Source organism: Schistocerca americana, chromosome 5, assembly GCF_021461395.2.
Source record: "Schistocerca americana isolate TAMUIC-IGC-003095 chromosome 5, iqSchAmer2.1, whole genome shotgun sequence".
Taxonomy (NCBI): domain Eukaryota; kingdom Metazoa; phylum Arthropoda; class Insecta; order Orthoptera; family Acrididae; genus Schistocerca; species Schistocerca americana.
The window spans coordinates 468,512,257-468,533,577 of record NC_060123.1 but is presented as its reverse complement, the minus strand read 5'-3'; the positions used below and the strand labels follow the sequence as shown (position 1 = coordinate 468,533,577).

The 21,321-nt window shown below is 42.0% G+C and overlaps 1 protein-coding gene across 1 annotated transcript; it reads left to right on the top strand.

The window, feature by feature from the left end:
- Positions 1 to 2,782: 2,782 nt before the first annotated feature.
- LOC124615305 (allergen Tha p 1-like) lies at positions 2,783 to 7,312 on the top strand. Its single transcript, XM_047143093.1, has 2 exons — positions 2,783 to 3,015; positions 7,008 to 7,312. Exons 1-2 carry the CDS (start codon positions 2,835 to 2,837, stop codon positions 7,196 to 7,198), a joined length of 372 nt encoding a protein of 123 aa, XP_046999049.1. The 5' UTR covers positions 2,783 to 2,834; the 3' UTR covers positions 7,199 to 7,312.
- The last annotated feature ends 14,009 nt before the right edge of the window (positions 7,313 to 21,321 follow it).

Sequence of the window (21,321 nt, the reverse complement as noted above, 5' to 3'; positions counted from 1 at the left end):
AAGGCCTTGCTGCCAAAAGAAGTCTATTGATATCAAACATAGGCCTAAATTTGACGATGAAATTACTGAGAATGTGCTTTTGGAGCACAGCATTGTATAGTAGTGAAACATGGAATGTGGGGGAGCAGGAGCAAAACATGATGGAAGTGTTTGTAATGTGGTGCTACGGAAGAATATTGAAAATTAGGTGGACTGAGGAATGAAGTGATTCTCCTCAGAATCGGAGAAGCAAGGAACTTGTGGAAAATACTGACAAAAGAAGGGATAGGATGATAGGAATTGTTTTAAGACATCAGGGAATATCTTCCATGTTGTTAAAAGGAGCTGTGGAAGATAGAAACTGTAGAGGCAGGCAGAGATTGGAAAGCATCAAACTAATAATTGAGGACGTACGCTATAGGTGCCATTCTGATATGAAGAGTTGGGCACAGGAGAAGAATTCGTTGGGCCACATCATGTTCTCTGTAGCTCGCTGTGATGTGGAGCAGGTCAGTTGGTTTACAGAACCACATCATTTCAGTGGCAACATGATGACTATTTTCATACATGATTTTAACTTATATTTTGATAGCACTTAATCTGTCTACAAGGTAGTCAATTAAACACTGCCTACTGCGACACTCCCGCCGCCCAGCCCCTCCTTTCCACTCAAACGCGCACATATTAGCCAGAATACAAACGGGTCGTAACACATCTGAAATGTAAAGTCCACTGTTCAGAGTGCCATCAATGCGAACAAGAGGTGACCGATGGCACCCCAAATCATCACGCCGGGTGATACGCCAGTATGGCGATGACGAATACTTGCTTCCAATGTGAGTTCACCGTGATGTCGCCAAACACGATGAGACCATCATGATGCTGTAAACAGAACCTTGATTCATCCGAAAAGATGACGTTTTGCCATTCGTGCACCCAGGTTCGTCGTTCAGTACACCATCGCAAGCGCTCCTGTCTGTGATGCAGCGTCAAGGGTAACCGCAGCCATCGTCTCCGAGCTGATAGTCCATTCTGCTGCAAACGCCGTCGAACTGTTCGTGCAGATGGTTGTTGTCTTGCAAACGTCCCCATCTGTGGACTCAGGGATCGAGACGTGGCTGCACGATCCGTTACAGCCGTCCGAATAAGATGGCTGTCATCTCGACTGCTAGTGATACGAGGTCATTGGGATCCAGCATGGCGTTCCGTATTACCCTCCTGAACCCACCGATTCCATATTCTGCTAACAGTCATTGGATCTCGTCCAACGCGAACAGCAATGTCGCGATACGATAAACCGCAATCGCAATAGGCTACAATCCGACCTTTATCAAAGTCGGAAACGTGATGGTAGGCATTTCTCCTCCTTACCCGAGGCACCACAACAACGTTTCACCAGAGAACTCCGGTCAACTGCTGTCTCTGTATGAGAAATCGGTTGGAAACTTTCCTCATGTCGGTACGTTGTAGGTGCCGCCACCTCTTGTGTGAATGGTCTGAAAAAGCTAATCATTTGTGTATCACAGCATCTTCGGTTAAATTTCGCGTCTGTAGCACGTCATCTTCGTGGTGTAGCAATTTTAATGGCCAGTAGTGTATTTTCGAAAGATTGTTCATTCTGAGACTAAAGAAAAAAACGAAAAATTTTACTCTCTTTCCCAATTATACATAACTCAAAGTTAAATCGAGAAATTACCACCTGCGTATTCCCACAAACTGCGTACATGTTAGAAACGATCTTGCGTGAGCTGTTTACATCCAGTATCAACAGGTTCGTTGAAAATCAGTGTATTCCTTCAATAGAGACTCCATTACTTGTCTGATCACTCCGTTCTCCATAACACTGCTTTTCACAAAGATACAGTAAAACGACCAGATACTTGGTGAGAGGTGGATCCAGTTGAGAATGAAAACTCAATTCCGGAAAGACCGTTAACTATTGCTCCAGAGCAAAGAAAGTATGAGGGACAACGTTTAATGACTGCACATTTCAGGATTTTGTGCGTGATATCATTGATTTAGAGGGATTTATGTATGCAGAGCAATCTAACGAAAGAAACCATTTGGTCAAAATGCCTCCTCTCAGATTATTCTCCTAAATGAAACAGATTTCCTGGCACTGTCTCACTTATTTTTGTTTCCGTACTTCAAAAAATGGTTCAAATGGCTCTGAGCACTATGGGAATTAACTGCTGTGGTCATCAGTACCCTAGAACTTACAACTACTTACACCTAACTAACCTAAGGACATCACACACATCCATGCCCGAGCTTTCCGTTCTTCCATAACCATTATAGGAACACATGACCTGAAGAGATTTCATACGGTACACATCACATTCGATAACTGACTTCGTTCTGGACACATATGTAGTTTAATTTTCTCAAAACACTGTTTGAACAAGAGGCTAAAACCAGATTTTTCAGGTCATATCTGCCTTTACTGATGACTCACAGTCCAGAGAAGTCGGCTATGCTATGACTCCCAAGAAAACATAATCCGCGTTACAAACTTTTCCAGAGTACGTCGATGGGAATTATTTTGCCCGAGTTTATTGGCGAGGCAACTATTTACTTGTGTACGGACAGTAAAAGAAGAAGGAATTTCCAGTAAGTCATCATGGAAACTGCATTACAGAGAACGGTCACGAGTGCTCGTGAGAGCGACTAGCTGTTCTCAGAAACGGCCAGGTGCGTGGACCGGTCAAGGTCAGCGTCCGCTTCCCTGCGCCTGCGTAAACACTCGCCGTGACGTCAGGCGTGCCGGTAAACGTACGTATATATAATGCAGAGGAGACTGAGGCTGGCAGATCACACCCCAGACGCCACAGCACCAGCCTATTGCCAGAGTCACGATGCAGAAATACACTCTGTTGCTGGTCTGCCTGGTGGCAGCTGCCGCCGCGTACACCACCAAGTACGACAACATCGACCTGGACGACATCCTGCACAACGACCGCCTGCTGAAGAAGTACCACGAGTGCCTCCTCTCTGACAGCGACGCCTCCTGCACCCCTGACGGGAAGGAGCTCAAGGGTGAGTGCAGTGCTGGCCACACACTATGCTTGCCCCTTTATTGATATACGTTATCTTTCTTACATCTGACTTACGAGGGAAGCACACATCCAGCGTAATACCGATTTTGCTCTTCACTCGAACATCTGTAGCATGTAACAAATGTTGCTCTACTATGATGAACTTTTCAGGCGTTTTCGAGAATTGAGCTTCAATGTTTTAGGGGCCTATTGAATATCATGAGGGTAAGGCGGCGGTCTACTCCAGCTACCTTCGAAAAACCTATTTTTCCCTAGTCGGCCGAAAAACACTTGTAACAGTTCCACTTCACAAACGAAAACGTATCTTTTCAGTGAACAATATCTAACGATCATATACGTGGTTATCAATTGTCGACTAACAACTCAATCGCTTCTAATACCCAAAAGAAGTTGCGTGCAATACAGCAGTTAGGAAAGCAGGTAATGGTGTCACCTTTACATAGAAAGAAACCGCAGTTGCTTTCTACTGATGTTCCGAAAGTAATACGAAAGTAATTGATATTATTTGAAGCATGTATAGCTTGATAGGCCTTTTTTTAACCACGAATCCTTGTCATAACTTGCATCGAATGCACCACTGTAACTGGCATTGTGACATACCTCTGTAGTCGAATTCGCTATCGTACACCTGTGCGCTCGACTCGGAGGCAAGCCGGTTGGAAATCTAGTGCTGGATAAAGTTTTTACCTCCAGTATTTGGCTGGCACACGGAGGACATTTGGTGACGTGAATATCCTGATCGCCACTTTTTTCGGCACTGTTCTGGATTGAATTCGAAACTTGTCCTAGTATCTCAGGAAGTGAAGGCATCTGACACTGCTGATAGTGACCCGTCCATCGTATGGGGACGTTAGAGTCGGCTGCCTTCGTTGGTGCTATTCGAGAGGAGTAGGGTATGTATTAGCGCCGGGCTTCACTCACTCTTTTCTCATCATCTTCATCATTATCAATATCACCATCATCACCACCATCATACGACACAAATACGTAAACGCTATACATACTGCCATTGCGCTCACCTACACTCTACAAACACGCATATGATACAAATTTCACCTATCTGCATTGAGAGGAGCTAGTGATTGTCGAGGAGGACGTCCTTTCCTACAGGCGACCGTATTCACCCCAGCCAGCAATGCCATACCACATCTACAGTCACATCATTGTCATTATTGTTATTCTTCGAAGAAACATGATTGACTTTAGTATTCCTGGTTGGCACAAAATTTGGAACCAAATCGACTCGAACATACTACGGTCAAAAGTCTAGAGAGATGTGTTAACTGACTGCGCAATCACCACTGCTCTGCGACTGGCAGCTTCGAATGGGATTTAAAAGTTTTGTAAAACTTCGAACATTGATATCTCGGAAACGCTTTAGGAGCGAATCGTACTACAGCATATTATTTTATATGTAAGTATGTTCTACAGCCGTGCGAAAGATCGGCGAAATCGAAGACCTGAGAGGTGTATGCTTCCCCTGCTAGTACCAACATTAACTTTTTCTATAATCTGCACAGAACTTTTCTGTGTTCTTCCATAAATGAACTTTCATTTTTTGTTAGCGTAGACTCCAGCAGTACTATTGTTTGTGACGAAACTACCAGCCGGCCGGGGTGGCCGAGTGGTTCTAGGCGCTACAGTTTGGAACCGCGCGACCACTACGGTCGCAGGTTCGAATCCTGCCTTGGGCATGTATGTGTGTGATGTCCTTAGGTTAGTTCGGTTTAAGTAGTTCTAAGTTCTAGGGGACTGATGACCTCAGAAGTTAAGTCCCATAGTGCTCAGAGCCATTTTTTTTAACTACCTCACCAGTGTGGAAAGTTTGTCTTTGGAAATAAATCTTGAAAAAGTCATTGATTTGATACCAGCCTCCGTCTCTTATGCCTTGAACCAATATTCCCATATTTACATAGCTGTCACATTCCAATATGGTCCACAATGTACTCAATAATACATATTTCTTTCTACTGTAAAATTTTCGCTCTTGTTCACCTTCCATCATTAGGGATTTACTCCAAGATGAATATTACATATCTGATACCTTCATTTCCTCTTCTTTATTTCGCTGAAATTTCACGTTTAACGAGATACCTATGCGGCTTGATTGTCGGTGAGGTACGATATAGGCAACGGGTCTTGCTTATTTAACTGTTAATTAATATATTACGTGAGGAATAGCTTTCAGCTTACTTAGGGAGCAAGGGACTTCGAATGGATTAGTTGACAAGTCTCTTGTTCTTGAATATTTTTTTCCTTGTCTCATCAGGGTACCAGAGAACTACTTAACTCACTCCTTGATTGTGTCTAAATTTCATTCTGCCCCTGCCCCCTCCCCAGGTCATGTCTTCCTCTCTCTCTCTCTCTCTCTCTCTCTCTCTCTCACTCTCTCTTTTTCTAGAAGAGAGTATACCATGTTCAACGGTCAAAGGTTCCTCAACTGCCCAAGTGAAATAGTTAGCCACAAGCTGTCCGGCCGTGCTGTATGTGAAGTATGGCAAAATGCAAACGCCTGAAAATGGAGGCACATATTGCCACAGTAATTCGTATTTTCGAAACTTCTTATGCCTTGCCTTAGAGCCTGCGCGACTGTGCAAAATCGTGATGCAGCTCTTCTTTATACTGTATGCACCTGACCGAACTTCTCCGTTAGGGAACCGTCAGATCTTTGTTTCTAGATACAATACAAAATTGTTAAGGCATTCGTGGCCACTTGTTGACAAACTGCCTATTGGCTTCTGTCTCGGGTTCTTCGGCCGACGTTTATCTAATGATTTTTCTGACGTTTCGCCAGCACGAGTGGCTGGCATTGTCAAAGCTTCACCCTCCATTGCCGGTGGTGAACTGGAGCCGAGCTCGCGGGCGCAGACTGTATGTACCTGGCGCGCCAACGTCCGAGGGCTTCTCCGCGATCATTTCCGGTGCGGTTCTCCTCTTGCTACCTGCGACGGTCGTTCGCTGCAGTACGGGAAGCCAGGATCCGTTGACCTTAAGGCTTTCCTCTTTCTTTCGGCGAATTTTATTACGTGGTCGGTCTCATTCAGTGCGTGCTCTGCCACGGCCGATTTCTCCACCTGCCCCAACCTGCAATGTCGCTTATGCTCTTTGATCCTGGTGTTGATGGATCGTCCAGTTATTCCGACAAACTTTTCCGCATGTGCATGGTATACGGTATATTCCCGACATTGCAAGTGGATCTCTTTTCTCCTTCGCCGATCTAAGACACTCTTTGATCTTCCTTGTCGGTTTGAAAATCGTCTTTACGCCATGTTTGCGTAATATACGGCCGATTCTGTCCGTCACTCTGGGAATGTATGGCAGAAAGGCCGTACCCGACATTTATTTTTCTGGTTCCTTACTTCGCCGAGTGTTTGGCTCTGTTACACTTCCAATATAATTTGTGGAGTACCCATTGCTCCTCAGGACAGTTTCCAGGTGTTGCATTTCTCGTTTGAGGTGTTGCGGCTCACAAATTCGTCCTGCTCTCGTTACGAGCGTGCTAACCGTGCCTCTTTTCTGGCTCGGGTGGTGGTTTGACAGTTTGTGCAGGTATCGGTCCGTGTGTGTAGGTTTTCGATACACGCTGTGTCCCAGGGTTTCGCCGTCCCTTGTAACCAGCACATCTAGAAATGGCAGTTTCTTGTCCTTTTCTACTTCCATGGTAAATGTTATGTTGGCATGGAGGCTGTTCAAGTGTCTTAGGAAGTCACCGAGCTGTTCGTCACCATGGCTCGGTGCAGAAGAATATACATGTCCGCAGGAAAAAAAAAAGCTAATATATTCCGGTATCTCTTCTCTGTGGAAGTCTGCAACGGTGTCCGCTGAAGCACGTGGGGCCAAACTGAAACACAAACAACCGATGTAGGTTCAAAACGAAACTATTTGACTCACATAAAATTGTATTTGAGTATTTCTATATTAAGTATTTTTTATGTCTTTACTCTTCTGATTGTGTTCCCTGTGTGTTAACAGCCGCCGTCCCTGATGCGCTGACCAATGAGTGCGCCAAGTGCAACGAGAAGCAGAAGACTGGTGCCGAGAAGGTGATCAGGTTCCTTATCAAGGAGAAGCCCGACCTGTGGACGCCGCTGGAGAACAAGTACGACCCCACCGGCACCTACAGGCAGAAGTACGGCGAGGAGCTCAAGAGGGTCTCTGCCTAAACTCCTGCAGTGGCTAGACTGCACAACTGTGATATTTCCTAATCAGTATCTCATGTGAACTATTTTTTTCCTATGCGGTTCGTTCCTCTTTTCTAATAAACAAATTTACCTAAATTTTTATCTTGTTTCTCGTGTGAAAAGGAAACCAAATAACCACGGTCGTTTACTTTGAAAGAAACACTATGAAATTTTTAATTCCAGAATACTTACGTTGCTCAGAATATTTTATTCATTTAATTATCCAGGTATTAAACATTTTTACCTTATGTTCACACGACTATGCGTATGTTACAGAAAGGCTTTCCACTAAAGTCGAATGCAACATCTAGAAGGAACTGTATCACAAAAAGCTTGACAGCTATGGTAAAAAAGCAGAGCTTATTGTGGTTCATGGAACTTGGAGAAAGAAAGGCAGGTCATAATAACGAAGATTCAGAGTGAGAATGGACGTGAAAGAGGGGTAGGAGAGGAAGCGAAGGGACGACGTGGTAGAAATACAGGCAACGAACAGCGCCGAAAAAAATCACCGTGGCTTACAGAGAATCGAAATGAGAAAGAAGCAGAACTAGGAGATAATGGTGGCATTTGCATTACTGAGTGACAGAGAGAAAACTGGCCATATGTGTTAATTTTTAGGGAACAAAATGCTACGTTGATGACAGGAAATGCTTCATATTTTTCTTGAATGTAACAGTGTATTGAACTGTGAGCAGAGTGCAGAGCATCTTCTTCCAGAGGCGAATAGCAGCAGCAGAAAAGGAGCTTGAGAATGTTTTTGTTTCACGGACGGGCACAGTTTCGGTACTACATATGTGAGACCTTGCTTTCCGATGATGGTGAGGTGAAACGTACTTAATCTCTAATACGAGCTACTGGGGGACGTGGGCTCTGAGGAGCAGAGGAAGTAGAGACAGCTTACGGTAGTCGCAAAACGTGTCAGGCATACAAGCATCCTAATTTTGTGTATCGAATACTGACATGATCATAGACAAGAATGTGGCAGATATAATGGACTCAATCATACATGGTTGGTGATAACCCTCGTCTAGTATCAGTAATCGTGCAATGCTGGATGACGTAATAAAAGTGGGTTGTCAGAACGAGTGACTGCTCAAGTGGACATTCCACATCGTGTGGGAATGTATTCTGAAGTTTTCTGTAGTCTCCCTGCATATGTTGACAGTACTTTCTGCCCTGTATGTTATTCCATCGATAACCCAAGTTCTTCTCCGTTTTCAGTTCTAATAATAGGATACCTTCGAGGGGAATGGGAGGCAAATATTAACGAAATTAAGAACTATGTAATAGTTGATGGGCTACTAAACTTATTTCGGACTTCTTCACGTTTAGTTTAAGGCCTGTGTATTGCGCCAATTTGAGCAATGATGACAAACCATCATTCTTCTGGATGGTGGCAGTATTGATATCTACAGGACAGGCCTGGCACAAGAGCAAATTCGGTGATCGTCGGCATAGAAATGACACTTATAAAGTAGGGCGTTGACTCAACCTAGGAGATATGATTGAAATACAGAATGAAGAATAGTAAGCCGGACTGACCGCTCAGGCACTCCTGAGAGCGCATACTTCGTGGAAGACTTTCCGTTGCCACAGGCAATACGCTTCTGTCTGTTTCTCAAGCAGCTTTCACACCACTTTAGCACATTATTTGAAACTTTTAGCTGTCGTACTTTCTTTAATACGTCAAAAGCTTTGCTGAAGTTCAATAGTGTCAATCTTGTATTCTCACAGACGTGTATGAAACATTTCTGATCATCAGTTTCCTTAGTTAGTTAGTACATTACACAAATAAAACGCAACTCCAAGTGTGAAACAGCAAAGTGAGTATTATTCGAAATGAATGGTGGGTACGACTGACACATGAAGCTTAAGTGACTATATGTGAGTTAAACAAACTTAATAGAACCAAAACACGTTCCGTTTTGCATTTATACATGCTGCTACACATTCCATTGTTTCTGTAACCAAACTGTCTTTAGCTACAAATAGCTCACTGTGCACAGACACACACTCACTCACCAAACTAGTTGAAATTGGGTAAAAGGAAACTCCGCCCTTCTGGCGTCAGAGCGGTTAATCGGTACTGTCATCCTCAGCCACTGGCTTCATCTGGATGGGTTATGGATGGGCATGGAGTCGGCATACCGCTCTCCCAGTCGTTGTCGACTTTGTAGGCCTGGCAGTCGCTGCTTCTCTTCCAAATAGCTCCTCAGATCGCATCAGGAAGCTGCGTGGACACGGGTCTAGACATCCCACCGAGGACAAAACCCGGACAGTACCGGGAATTGACTCGAGTCCTCTGCACGGCAATTGCCCACTCTGACCACTCCGCTATGGAGGCGGAAACATTGACAGAAAGACGTCATTGTTCGGACACGTTCGTAATGAAATGCAAGTATATTTTCGAAGAATAAGGCCTTTGACCCGATGTATAGCACGTCCTCTTCACAATCACCATACACCAAATACAGATCAAACCCAACTAACTAGTACAACTTGCACTACAACAAGAAAATGGCATACAATGACGTACCACAACAAATTCACTCGAAAAATAGGTAACATTAAAAAAAACAAGGCATTAACATTGCTTACAAAGCAAACAATTCCTTACAAAAGCACACCCCAAAACTGAAATCAAAACCAAACGGATACCAACAATGTAGTATCTATCATCTCAGTTGCAGAGAGGGTTGGGTTGTTTGTGGGAGGAGAGCAGACTGCGAGGTCATCGGTCTCATCGGACTAGGGAAGGACGGGGAAGGAAGTAAGCCGTGCCCTTTCAAAGGAACCATCCCTGCATTTACCTGGGCTTATTTAGGGAAATCACGGAAAACCTAAATCAGGACGGCTGGACGCGGAGTTGAACCGGCTTCCTCTAGAATGCGAGTCCAGTGTGCTAGCGACTGCGCCACCTCGCTCGGTTCAGTTGCAGATAATGTGAAAAGATATGCACTGGAACGACGGGCAGCACAGTCGAAACAGGATATAACGAGCACGTCAGAGCATTTAAATACGGTACAAATCATTCAACATTTGCTGATCATGCAAAAGAAGAACACAATAGACCAAGCAATATTGAAAACGATATGAATATAATTAAAAGCAGTAAAGACAGACACCTCCTCCCTTTCCCAGAAAATTTCCACGTACAATAAGCATTAACACAAAGTAAACAGTTGCTCAATCACCAGATAAATATTAGAAACCAGGCTCTCTATATAATAATTGATGAAATTGAAACTCCCCTCAGAAAAATTTATGAATTATTGTGCTGATAAACCTCTTACGTTATTTGATTTTCAAACATCTGAGCAAAACTGAACGTACTCAGACATTTCTCTCTTTACTTATTCTGATCAACACTAAACTGATACACAATATTTTTAGCGCAACGCAATCTGACTTTCAATAATCCCTACAAAAGAATGGCCATGACTAACAATAACCTACACCTTTCATGAATCACTTACCATTCAAAAATCTTCGTTACTCGAACTACTGCAATACAGCGAGCGCCAATACTGCCAGCTAAAGAAAAGATTCTAACTACTGAAGGCACTAACTACTGATAGGCATAGTTAGCAAATGAAAGATTTTGATACATAACAAACAATGTATTTACCTTAATAACATTCAAAAGTCATCATATATATATACACACACACACACACACACACACACACATATATATATATATATATATATATATATATATATATATATATATATATATATCAGTTAATGATATTCAGCATTACAAATTTACTCTTTCTGATGGACACACGTCCAGATCGTCCGCTCTCAAAATTCTGCCATCTCTTCCCCCTCCCCTCCCCCCCCCCCCACATCCACCACTCCTGACGGCTCACCTCCACTGCCCAACACTACAATAGCGAATATTCCAACAATGCAAACCAGCCACAGACTGCACATAGCAGTCAGTGATTTCCATACAGAGCGCTACGTGGGTTTACCAACATAAAAACCTAAACAGCCTACTTACAAAATTACATGCAAAAGAAAAGAGCCTATTCCATCCTTCAGCCGGCCGCGGTGGTCTAGCGGTTCTAGGCGCGCAGTCCGGAACCGCGCGACTGCTACGGTCGCAGGTTCGAATCCTGCCTCGGGCATGGATGTGTGTGATGTCCTTAGGTTAGTTAGGTTTAAGTAGTTCTAAGTTCTAGGGGACTGATGACTACAGATGTTAAGTCCCATAGTGCTCAGAGCCATTTTTTCCATCCTTCAGCCCCTCCACTCTCCCACAACGCCCCCCCCCCCCCCTCCACTCACAGTTTCATTTCACTTCTCGCTCCTCACCTTCTCCTCTAACTCACACTCCATCACACTGCCATATATTTACGTCCACTCAATATGGTTTCCCCCTCCTCACAAAAAAAAAAAAAGATGTTGTACGTCATAGACAAAGTAGTGGAAAGGTTATGTTGGCAACACTGCAAACCACAAACAACAACACATATTAGAAATACAAAAACAAACAGAATACAGTGGTACGCATGAAAGTGTGTTGTGAAAAACATAAGAAATGCATAGTGCTGCAGAACATCTAAAAATTAGACCAAAATTATCAGTGTCCAACACAGAAAAACAACGATGTGCTAGCAGACAGCATTTCCCGATGTAAGCGAGAAATCTGCTGAAAAATCGTCCTAAGTACAAGGCAACCTATTCTTAACGAACTGTTTTTCGATCAAAAAGCAAATAAAAATGTAAATAACTTAATTACAGACCACTGGTGTTGCTTTACATCAATAAAGGTAAAGGCGTCTCGTGAAAAAAATCATGCAATGATTATATAGCAACTACGGACACTATGGGCACACAGATGAAGAATTTAAAGGTATAGACCATCTGAGTGCAATTCGCGCTCGCTGCTGTTCGTTTTGTATCGTCAGAGACGCAGTAGTCAGGTACAGACGTACTACAAGAGCAACACACCTCCTTTCTATGCAGTCAGAAAGAAGACGACAGGTACAATTTGATATATTATTTCGATTATTAATATGAAATAGAAACTTCAGTGCCAATGGTAGTTGTGAACAGCATGCAGAGTGGTCAGTAACAATCTGAAAAGCTCATAAGGACGCAGCGGAAAGGCTCTGTTGTGAAATAATTGTTAAGAAAAAAATTCTATACGTTGCACCGTTACCGCGTTGATTAGCATTATGGTAGCCAATCAGGCTGTAGCTCTCACAAATTCGAGTAGCCTTCCAGAGACGGTATCGAGAAACGTGTTCTTGGTTTGGTTTCCTAAAACCGACAAAAGAGAGCAGTACAAAAATGGACCTGGATGGTACAAAGGATCGAACCCGAGCGAAAGGCTGAGCAGTCTCGTATGCTATCATCTACGCTGTGAGAAAAACTAATAGTAATTAAATCTGGCGGGTCTCTTGAATTTGTTGGCGCAACGGCCAGATCGGCTAACTTCAACGCTAATTAAGTCGGAAACGGCGAAACACACCGAATTTTTTTCTTCACAACTACCTACCCTGCTACACCCTTACAAAGTTTCCAGACTGTTCCTGACCACACTGTATAATGCAACTACTATAACACGCTCTTCGGTTCTTGTTTCGTATTTACAACTGTTCGTTTTGTTACAACTTTAAACATAGCTGCGTGCAGCAACCGTGAAAATATTTTTTGTGGTAAAGACAGCCCACTGGTTGCAATGGATTTTATAGTCGAATTGACCATCGTTTCGACTCCTGAACTAAGGGAGTCCTCATCAGAATTTATATTACCTAAATAAGGGGGATATAAAGTTAGTCATTAATAAGAAAAATACAAGACAGTAATAATTAATATTCGTATATAAAGATGTACTTACATACGTAAAAAGTCGAGCATTACAGCTCTCAGTACACAATTTTAACACCAAAAAGGCCTCGTCACATAATAAAACATTCTACGTAAAAGTTTTACTCTCATTTCTATTCAAAAGATTAAAGATTGCCGCTAAGAGCTGCTTGTGTATACTGAAACGTGGCATCAGACTGGGTGGCGCGTGCACCGGCTATACTACGATCTGGACATGAGGTTTCACTCCATCTGGTGATGAAAACTGGTAACATCTGCTTTATGTGACAGAAAGGTTACAGCAGTTTGTATAGCAAATGTGTCTACAGCTTTTAAACATTCTATAGTATGAAGACATATTATAATTTAAAAGTTGTAAGAAATTATGAAAGATTTTTTTCAGTAATTTGTTACGGTAAAATACGGTAAGTGATTAGACTGCAATAAGAGTATGGGGAGGAAAACAACATTTCAGAAAAAACACGAGGAAAAATTGACATAGATGAAAAATATATTTTAAGGATTCTTTAGTAAAGGTTTGAAGCCGTTGAAAAAATTCTTGTTACGTAACTGTAACTGTTCATTAATAATAAGGTTATCATTGAGAGATAAATGTTTGAATATTTCCATTTCCTCAAGAACATCAAGTCTACGACCTTTTTTCTCTGTGTGCAGGATATTAATTTCATTAATTTCCTTAGGTTTGTGGCCTGTGATCAGCAAATGATCAGCGAAAGAAGAATTATGAATGTTAGTGCCTTTTTTCCCCAATAGATGCTCTTTATATGTGATTGAAAAAGCTCGCCCTGTTTGTCCTATATAATATGAAGGACATGTGTCACAAATGATTTTATAGACTCCTGACTGTAACAAAGGGGAACGTACTGATTTTAAGTTATGAAGGAGATTGGCTTTCAGGTTATTATTAGTGGAGAATGTAAGATTGGAATTATATCTGCTTTTAAGGAGGCGCTTGATTCTGTACGAGATGGACCCTAAAAACGGAATGGAACAATATTTCTTTTCTTGCTGTTCGGCATTGGAGGAACAGAGAGTAGTACCGCTGTTGTTAGTTTTCTGCTTGAAGACATCATCTACTATAGTGGGTTCGTATCCATTATTAACTGCGATAGTTTTAATCAAATTTATCTCAGCATTGAGATTTTCAAAAGACAAGGGCGTAGAAACAGCTCTGTGTATGGAGGAATGAAAAACGGCATTTTTGTGAGATTGTGGGCGTGTAGAACTAGCTGGTACGATTTGATCTGTGCAAGTTTCTTTTCGGTAAATGTTGAAAGAAATTTTATTGTCGATTAAAGTTGATTAAATCCAGATAATTTAATTGACGGTGTTTATTTTCTAGTTCAACTGTAAAACTGATTTTCTCGTGAAGTTCATTGAAGACCTTAACTATATTGTCTATATCATTAATAGGTCGTTTGTAAAGAATCAAAATGTCATCAACGTATCGGGAATATGCAAGGATGCCTAAGGTTGCAGCTGAGAAATTTTTAAAGACTTTTTCTTCTAAGGAGTTAATGATGATGTCTGCAAGGATACCAGCTAGTGGGTTACCCATAGCTAGACCATCAGGTTGCTGATACAGTTGTCCATTAAATTCGAAACAATCATATTTCACTACAGTTTGAATGAGATTCATGAAATCGGTAACTTGCTCATCAGAGATTTCTTTTTTGAAGAAACGTAAATTATTTTCTACTATATTCAGCGTTTTCCTCACAGGTACGTTCGTATAAAGGTTTTTAATGTCAAGTAAAAATATTTTTGTATCTAGATCACAATGTAAGTCCTTAATTTTTTGAACAAGAATTTGACTGTTAGGGACCGAATAATTGTTTTGAAAAACGTATGAGTTTTTTAATTTATCGTGTAAAAAGTTTGCAAGGTCGTGGTAGGCACTGTTCATACTGTTTGAAATAGGGCGGATTGGGTGGTTTTCTTTGTGAATTTTAAATTGTCACCGTAATTTAGGGGGTTGGGGATTCATGTTAATCAATTGCTTTTGTGATAGGGTTTAAGTAGAAATTTTGCATCATTAACGGCAAACCTAATTTCTTTTTGCAAAGACGGAGTTGGATCCTCGTTTAGTTCGGAAATATTGTTTTACTCGAAAAATTGTAAGGTTTTAGTTGCATATTCACTTTTAGTGGTAACAATAAGCGAACTACCTTTGTCGGGTTTTGTCACTAAGGCATCATTTTCTTCATTTTCTTTAAGCTTCTTATTAATAGCTGTAACTAATTTCCTATCATTGCTTACAGTATTTTGTACTGGGGTTAAATTTTTATTAATGATGTTACATACATCATAGGCTATTCTGGTTTGTCGTATAATCAAGACCACTTTTAAGCTCTACAATCAGATTTTCTACAACTTTTGTGTCTGCGACATTAGGCAAAATATCGTATTTATATACGCATATTAATTATTACTGTCTTGGCTCTGAGCACTATGGGACTTAACATCTGTGGTCATCAGTCCCCTAGAACTTAGAAATACTTAAACCTAACTAACCTAAGGACATCACACACATCCATGCCCGAGGCAGGATTCGAACCTGCGACAGTAGCGGTCACGCGGGTCCAGACTGTAGCGCCTAGAACCGCACGGCCACACCGGCCGGCTTACTGTCTTGCATCTCCCTTATTTAGGTAATATAAATTCTGATGAAGGCTCCCTTAGTTTAGGAGTCGAAACCATGGTCAATTCGACTATAAAATCCATTGCAACCAGTGGGCTGTCTTTACTACAAAAAAATGTTCCTTTTGCAACATAATAGCCTCACGTTTCTGCCTTTTATGCACTTGCCGCTGTAAGAACCATCCTCAGATTTTTCTTTCATTTATCGTGAGTTCTTCACGTTTCTGCCTTTTATGCACTTGCCGCTGTAAGAACCATCCTCAGATTTTTCTTTCATTTATCGTGAGTTCTTCACTAAGAAAGGTAGGGGAATATCACAGATTTTTTAAAGGAAATCCACTTCTCATACCTTGGGAATAAACCTGGTGATGACGATAAGTGCTCTCCGCTACGTATAATACGCTATGTATGTCTTGAAGATCTCAGTTAATAGTCAAATATAGTGTTATGGACTGAGGAAGTAAACTTTTGTAATGCTGCTGATACTGCTCTGTCTGGAGATTTTGATGACACTACCCTGGATATTTGAAGCGCTTCCCGATCTAATGTAGATGAACAAGCTCGTAAGTTTCAGTTTAGTTTGGACAGTTTAAAACTGAAGTCTTTTTTTCATGAACCAAACTAAGTAATTTGCTTATTGTGTTAGGTGATAAATAGGAAAAAGCTGTACTGCTTGACCCCAGAATCAAAGAAAAGAAGTTGTCAGCAGGAGAATACATTCTCCACGTGATTACTCAGTTTCAATATAAGCTTCCCTATCGCATTAGTTTCGTACTATTGTGAAGAATGATGACACCTAACATATGGGAGCCACGGGATGTCTTTACCACATGCTTATTTCTAATACTTGAAGAACAAAAATGACACACAAGAACACTTTTATCCGACGAGTGAAGTACGGATGGTAGTTCTTCTAACAGCACATAATTGTAGATCGCTGAAGCAACGGAAGATACGAAGCAATTGAGATAAAAGCGCAGAGAATTTTCGTTTTCAAGAAAACTCACAAAATTAAATGCCTGTCTCAACAACGTTATTCGATTGTTGAATTGTGGAACATGTTTTATGGTAGTTTTGGAGACCCACAACGTATTGTATGAAAATCAACACAGATTCCTTAAACAGTGATCTTGCAAATTTAGTCTCACTATCGTTGTCCACGAGATCCAGAGTGCCGTAGAATACGTCCAGATTATTGCCGCGTTCATTCACTTCGAAGCAGTCCTGCACTGTCGTTTTGTGAACAAAGTACTCGCTAGCCGAGTAGCGGACCAGATGGATGGTTTCAGCACATGCTAACAGATAGAACCTAAGAGGCGTAGCTTAAGGGTTTGCTGTTTTCATTAGAAAAGTTCCAACGCCAGGAAATAATACCGAAGTTGAGGAAAACCTACAACCGATCGACGAATGATGCATCGGCCTTCATAATGCATTGCATATGCCCACACGAAAGACCCATTTCTTTCCTATTACACCATCGCCTATTCAGTAACATCCAGAAATGTTGCGAATAACCATCCAGTGCAACCGAAAGCGGAATGACATTACAAAATTGAGGCAGGAAAAGCAGATGGCAGGCTGAGATTTACTGCAGTAACAGTAACCTGAAGAGAATGTTAACTCATTTGCGGAAGAACAGTTTTGGAGTATCGTTTATCAGCATTGGACCATTGCCGGGTAGAGTTACTAGCAGCGATCTGCGGCACATCTCGTCACTGGTTCGCTGGTAAGCGCCAGAGCGTTACGGAAATATTCCAGGAGCAGACACTACAAGAGAGGAGTTTTGGGTCGAGGAGAGGTTTACTGTTAAAATTTCGAGAGCGTACGTCCAAGAAGAGTTGGGTGGTTTGTTAGTTTATTCGACAAAAGTATCAAGATATAATGAGCAACGTAGAGAAATTACGTTTATCGACAGACGTTCTTCGCATGTGCCTCTTGCAAATGCAACACCGAAGAGTGGAACCGATAGATGCACCACAAGTACCCTCCGCCACACACCATAATGTGGCTTACGGAGTATAGATGTAGCTGTGAGTGGTTTGTCCAGGCTATCTTGTATTAAACAAATTTGATAAAGAGCTGACAAGCAGTGGGATGATGTGGGCTCAGTGTGACACTGCTATTCGTATAGGTGACACCTCTTGTCGACCTTCGTCTGTCAGTGATCTACTTCCAATGTATTTATCGTGGATGGCTATACAGCTGAATAAGAAGCTTCTCACCAGCAGTCTGTCACTTCATTAGTATTCTACGCTGAAATGCTGTTCTGATGTCACAGGACATACCCGGTTGTAACTGAATATAAAGCTGCAATCATGAAACGAGATTTTGTTGGTTTCAATCAACCATTGAACACATTCCTGGCAGGGATTGTCGTAGGGCGAATGTTACCAGCAGACTACCAAGATTTTAAACCTATATCACCAGAGTGTGACGATTTTGACACACACACACACACACACAAGCACAGAACGGTCTAGGTTGGTTTGAAAGTTGTTGTGCGTTGAAAGCCGATACGTATTTTACAGGCACACGTGCTTTTGTAGCGTTACATTCTGTTGTCACTAGTAGACCACGGCTCGGTGCGAGCACAGTGGTACACGTGGTTCTTTCTAGCGCAGTAGACACAGCTCTGTTAGTAGCTCGACGGGTGTACAGCTGGTCGCAGTAAACACTTTTATATTAATCTCACGAATATTCAAACAGTATTACGCGATTTAGAAGAAGCAAATATCCCCTGAAAGCTCCATCAGTACAATGATCTCAAGCTAAATGAAACACGTTCTGTAAAATTCCTAGCAGACATTCTGGATAACAAGATACATGGAGTCAGCACACAGATAAACAAGAAGCTCAGTTCAGGATGTTTTGCCATTAGAAACATCTCACACTGAACTGCCGTAATGATAAGATGCTGTCGTATTTTGCGTATGTTCACTCTCTCATGCATCATGGAAGTATCCTCTGAGCAATGCATCTAAAGCAAAGAAAATATTCATTAATCTGAAGCGAAAAACAATAAAATTATGGAAAGCAGATAATCGCACATCTTCCACAGAGTTTTTTAGGATGTTGCAATTCTTGCACACAATTCCCAGGACACTAACTCGTTAATGGATATTGATACTGATAATAAAAAATGGTTGAAACGGCTCTAAGCACTATGGGACTTGACATCTGAGGTCATCAGTCACCTAGACTTAGAACTACTTAATCGTAACTAACCTAAGGACATCACATACGTCCACGCCAGAGGCATGAGTCGATCCTGCGACCGTAGCAGCCGCGTGGTTCCGGACTGAAGCGCCTAGAACCGCTCGACCACAGCGGCCGGCTTATTAACAATAAGTCAGTTTAAGATGAACTGTGATTTACACATTCATAGTGCAATGCCTCCTTGTCTAACATTTAAAATAAAATTATGTACTGTGGTGAAAAGGTATTCGCTAAGCTCCCATACAACACCAAGTAAGAAGTAGAAATAACTCACACCTCAAAACACAATAAAAACAATATACCTGATTAGTAACTCTCTTCTGAATAGTTGGTTTCAAGGAGGAAAAGTCCTCATAACAACGTGAACAAGTAGCAGTGAAAATATCTATGCATGAAGCAAATACCACCGTCGTACCTTAGCAAAACATCTTGCCTAGAACCAGAAAAAATTTCTCCTAACGTTAAATCGCAAAGCACGTTTAAGGCTTCTATGAAATCATTAAAAGACCAATTTGGTGTGGCAGTAGAAGATAGCAAAACGAAAGCCGAAGTTTTCAATTTCGCGTTTAAGAAATCGTGCACCAGGGGAATCGTACAAACTGAAACGGAAGTTGTTGTCCCGTCCCATATTTTTCTCAATAAATTACGGTACAGGAGAATTATAGCGAGAGAGTGTTCTAATCTGCAGAAGTAAGTCATAGTAACAAGCAGAAGAGAATGGACCAAACAGTGTTTATTTCTTTATTTATTGATTTTTTATTTCGTGTGTGCCACGTTCCCTTGCATGCTTTCGCTTATGCGATCTTGGACTGTATGAATGAGATATTACGTGAAGTAGCAGAAAGCTTTGGTCAGAGGTCGTAGCATTGCATGAGTAGAGTGGTTCTACATCTACATCTACATTTATACTCCGCAAGCCACCCAACGGTGTGTGGCGGAGGGCACTTTACGTGCCACTGTCATTACCTCCCTTTCCTGTTCCAGTCGCGTATGGTTCGCGGGAAGAACGACTGTCTGAAAGCCTCCGTGCGCGCTCTAATCTCTCTAATTTTGCATTCGTGATCTCCTCGGGAGGTATAAGTAGGGGGAAGCAATATATTCGATACCTCATCCAGAAACGCACCCTCTCGAAACCTGGACAGCAAGCTACACCGCGGTGCCGAGCGCCTCTCTTGCAGAGTCTGCCACTTGAGTTTGTTAAACATCTCCGTAGGATAGTATCAACCCCAAAACCCGAACAAGTTTGGCAAAGACAGTGTGCAAGTCAGGTCAGAGAGGTCGCGAAGGCACGCGTATTGGCTTCGCCAGGTTGGCGAACCATCCCCTCCACCACCTTTTGAACGAACAATGGTTAGGCGATGTGTTCGCAGGCCCACTTGTTCCTGGGTAGCGGCGTTGGACAGACTTGGAGACGCTGCTCTCGAGTTTGGTAATGTCAACCAAGGTACCGGAATGTCTCAAAACAGCTCATTAATAAAGTCCAGATGTTGAAATCAGGTGTGAGATTACCACCAAACCCCCATAAGAGAGTTTATTTTCATAATTTAGTCGAATTTCAGTAAGAACTTTGCGTTTGTGCCTTGGTCAGACCACGCACCGTGGACCTTAAGCTCACAGTCGCATTATTGCTCTGTCTTTAACGGAAGTTCACTCATTAATTTATTTCAATGCGGTCTATTTTTAAAGCAATATTTTCGGGGATGTTTTATGTTTCTTATGTTTGATTTGTGTACTTGCTTTCCCGTCACGTGGTCGGTTGGAGCAACTGCCACATTGGTAAACTGCAGTTTCGGTCTGAAAATGTATAGTAGTCGAGCGAATAACCATACGGTAGTGGGTGAGTGTAAGGTAGGGAAGGAATAAAATTGTGTGTCGGTTTTTTTTTCCATTTGTGTTGACTACCGCTATTTGGCCGCGTGAGTGGAATAGTATTGACGTGATAGTTAATGTTTCTTGTGGTCCACATAACTATTTGATTCACCTACAATCAAGTGCATTACCTAAAATAAACGGTTTAAACTGTTGTACCTTGCAAAGTTCAGATTTTAATGCCCATTGATGGAATAAAGACTTGCAAAATTTTCCCGCCAAATGATAGTTAATGGGCTGTCCCCCAGCTCAGTAACTTGGTGTTTCTGAAAGCAAGATTCATTCATAGTTAAGTGCTCCACTTGCTACTCTTTCTTCAGCGTATTTTTTAAGGAAACGTGAAATATTTAGACAAATACTCTTCCATCCTGACCGAGTTCGCTTGTAGTGGCTCTGAGCACTATGGGACTTAACTTCTGAGGTCATCAGTCCCATAGAACTTAGAACTACTTAAACCTAACTAACCTAAGGACATCACACACATCCATGCCCGAGGCAGGATTCGAACCTGCGACCGTAGCGGTCGCTCGGCTCCA

What these genes read in the sequence shown, in the direction of transcription:
- LOC124615305 (XM_047143093.1), top strand. Translation starts at nt 2,835, where the DNA reads ATGCAGAAATACACTCTGTTGCTGGTCTGCCTGGTGGCAGCTGCCGCC. An exon ending in TGACGGGAAGGAGCTCAAGG is followed by an intron (nt 3,016 to 7,007) that starts GTGAGTGCAGTG and finishes GTGTGTTAACAG; the next exon opens with CCGCCGTCCCTGATGCGCTG.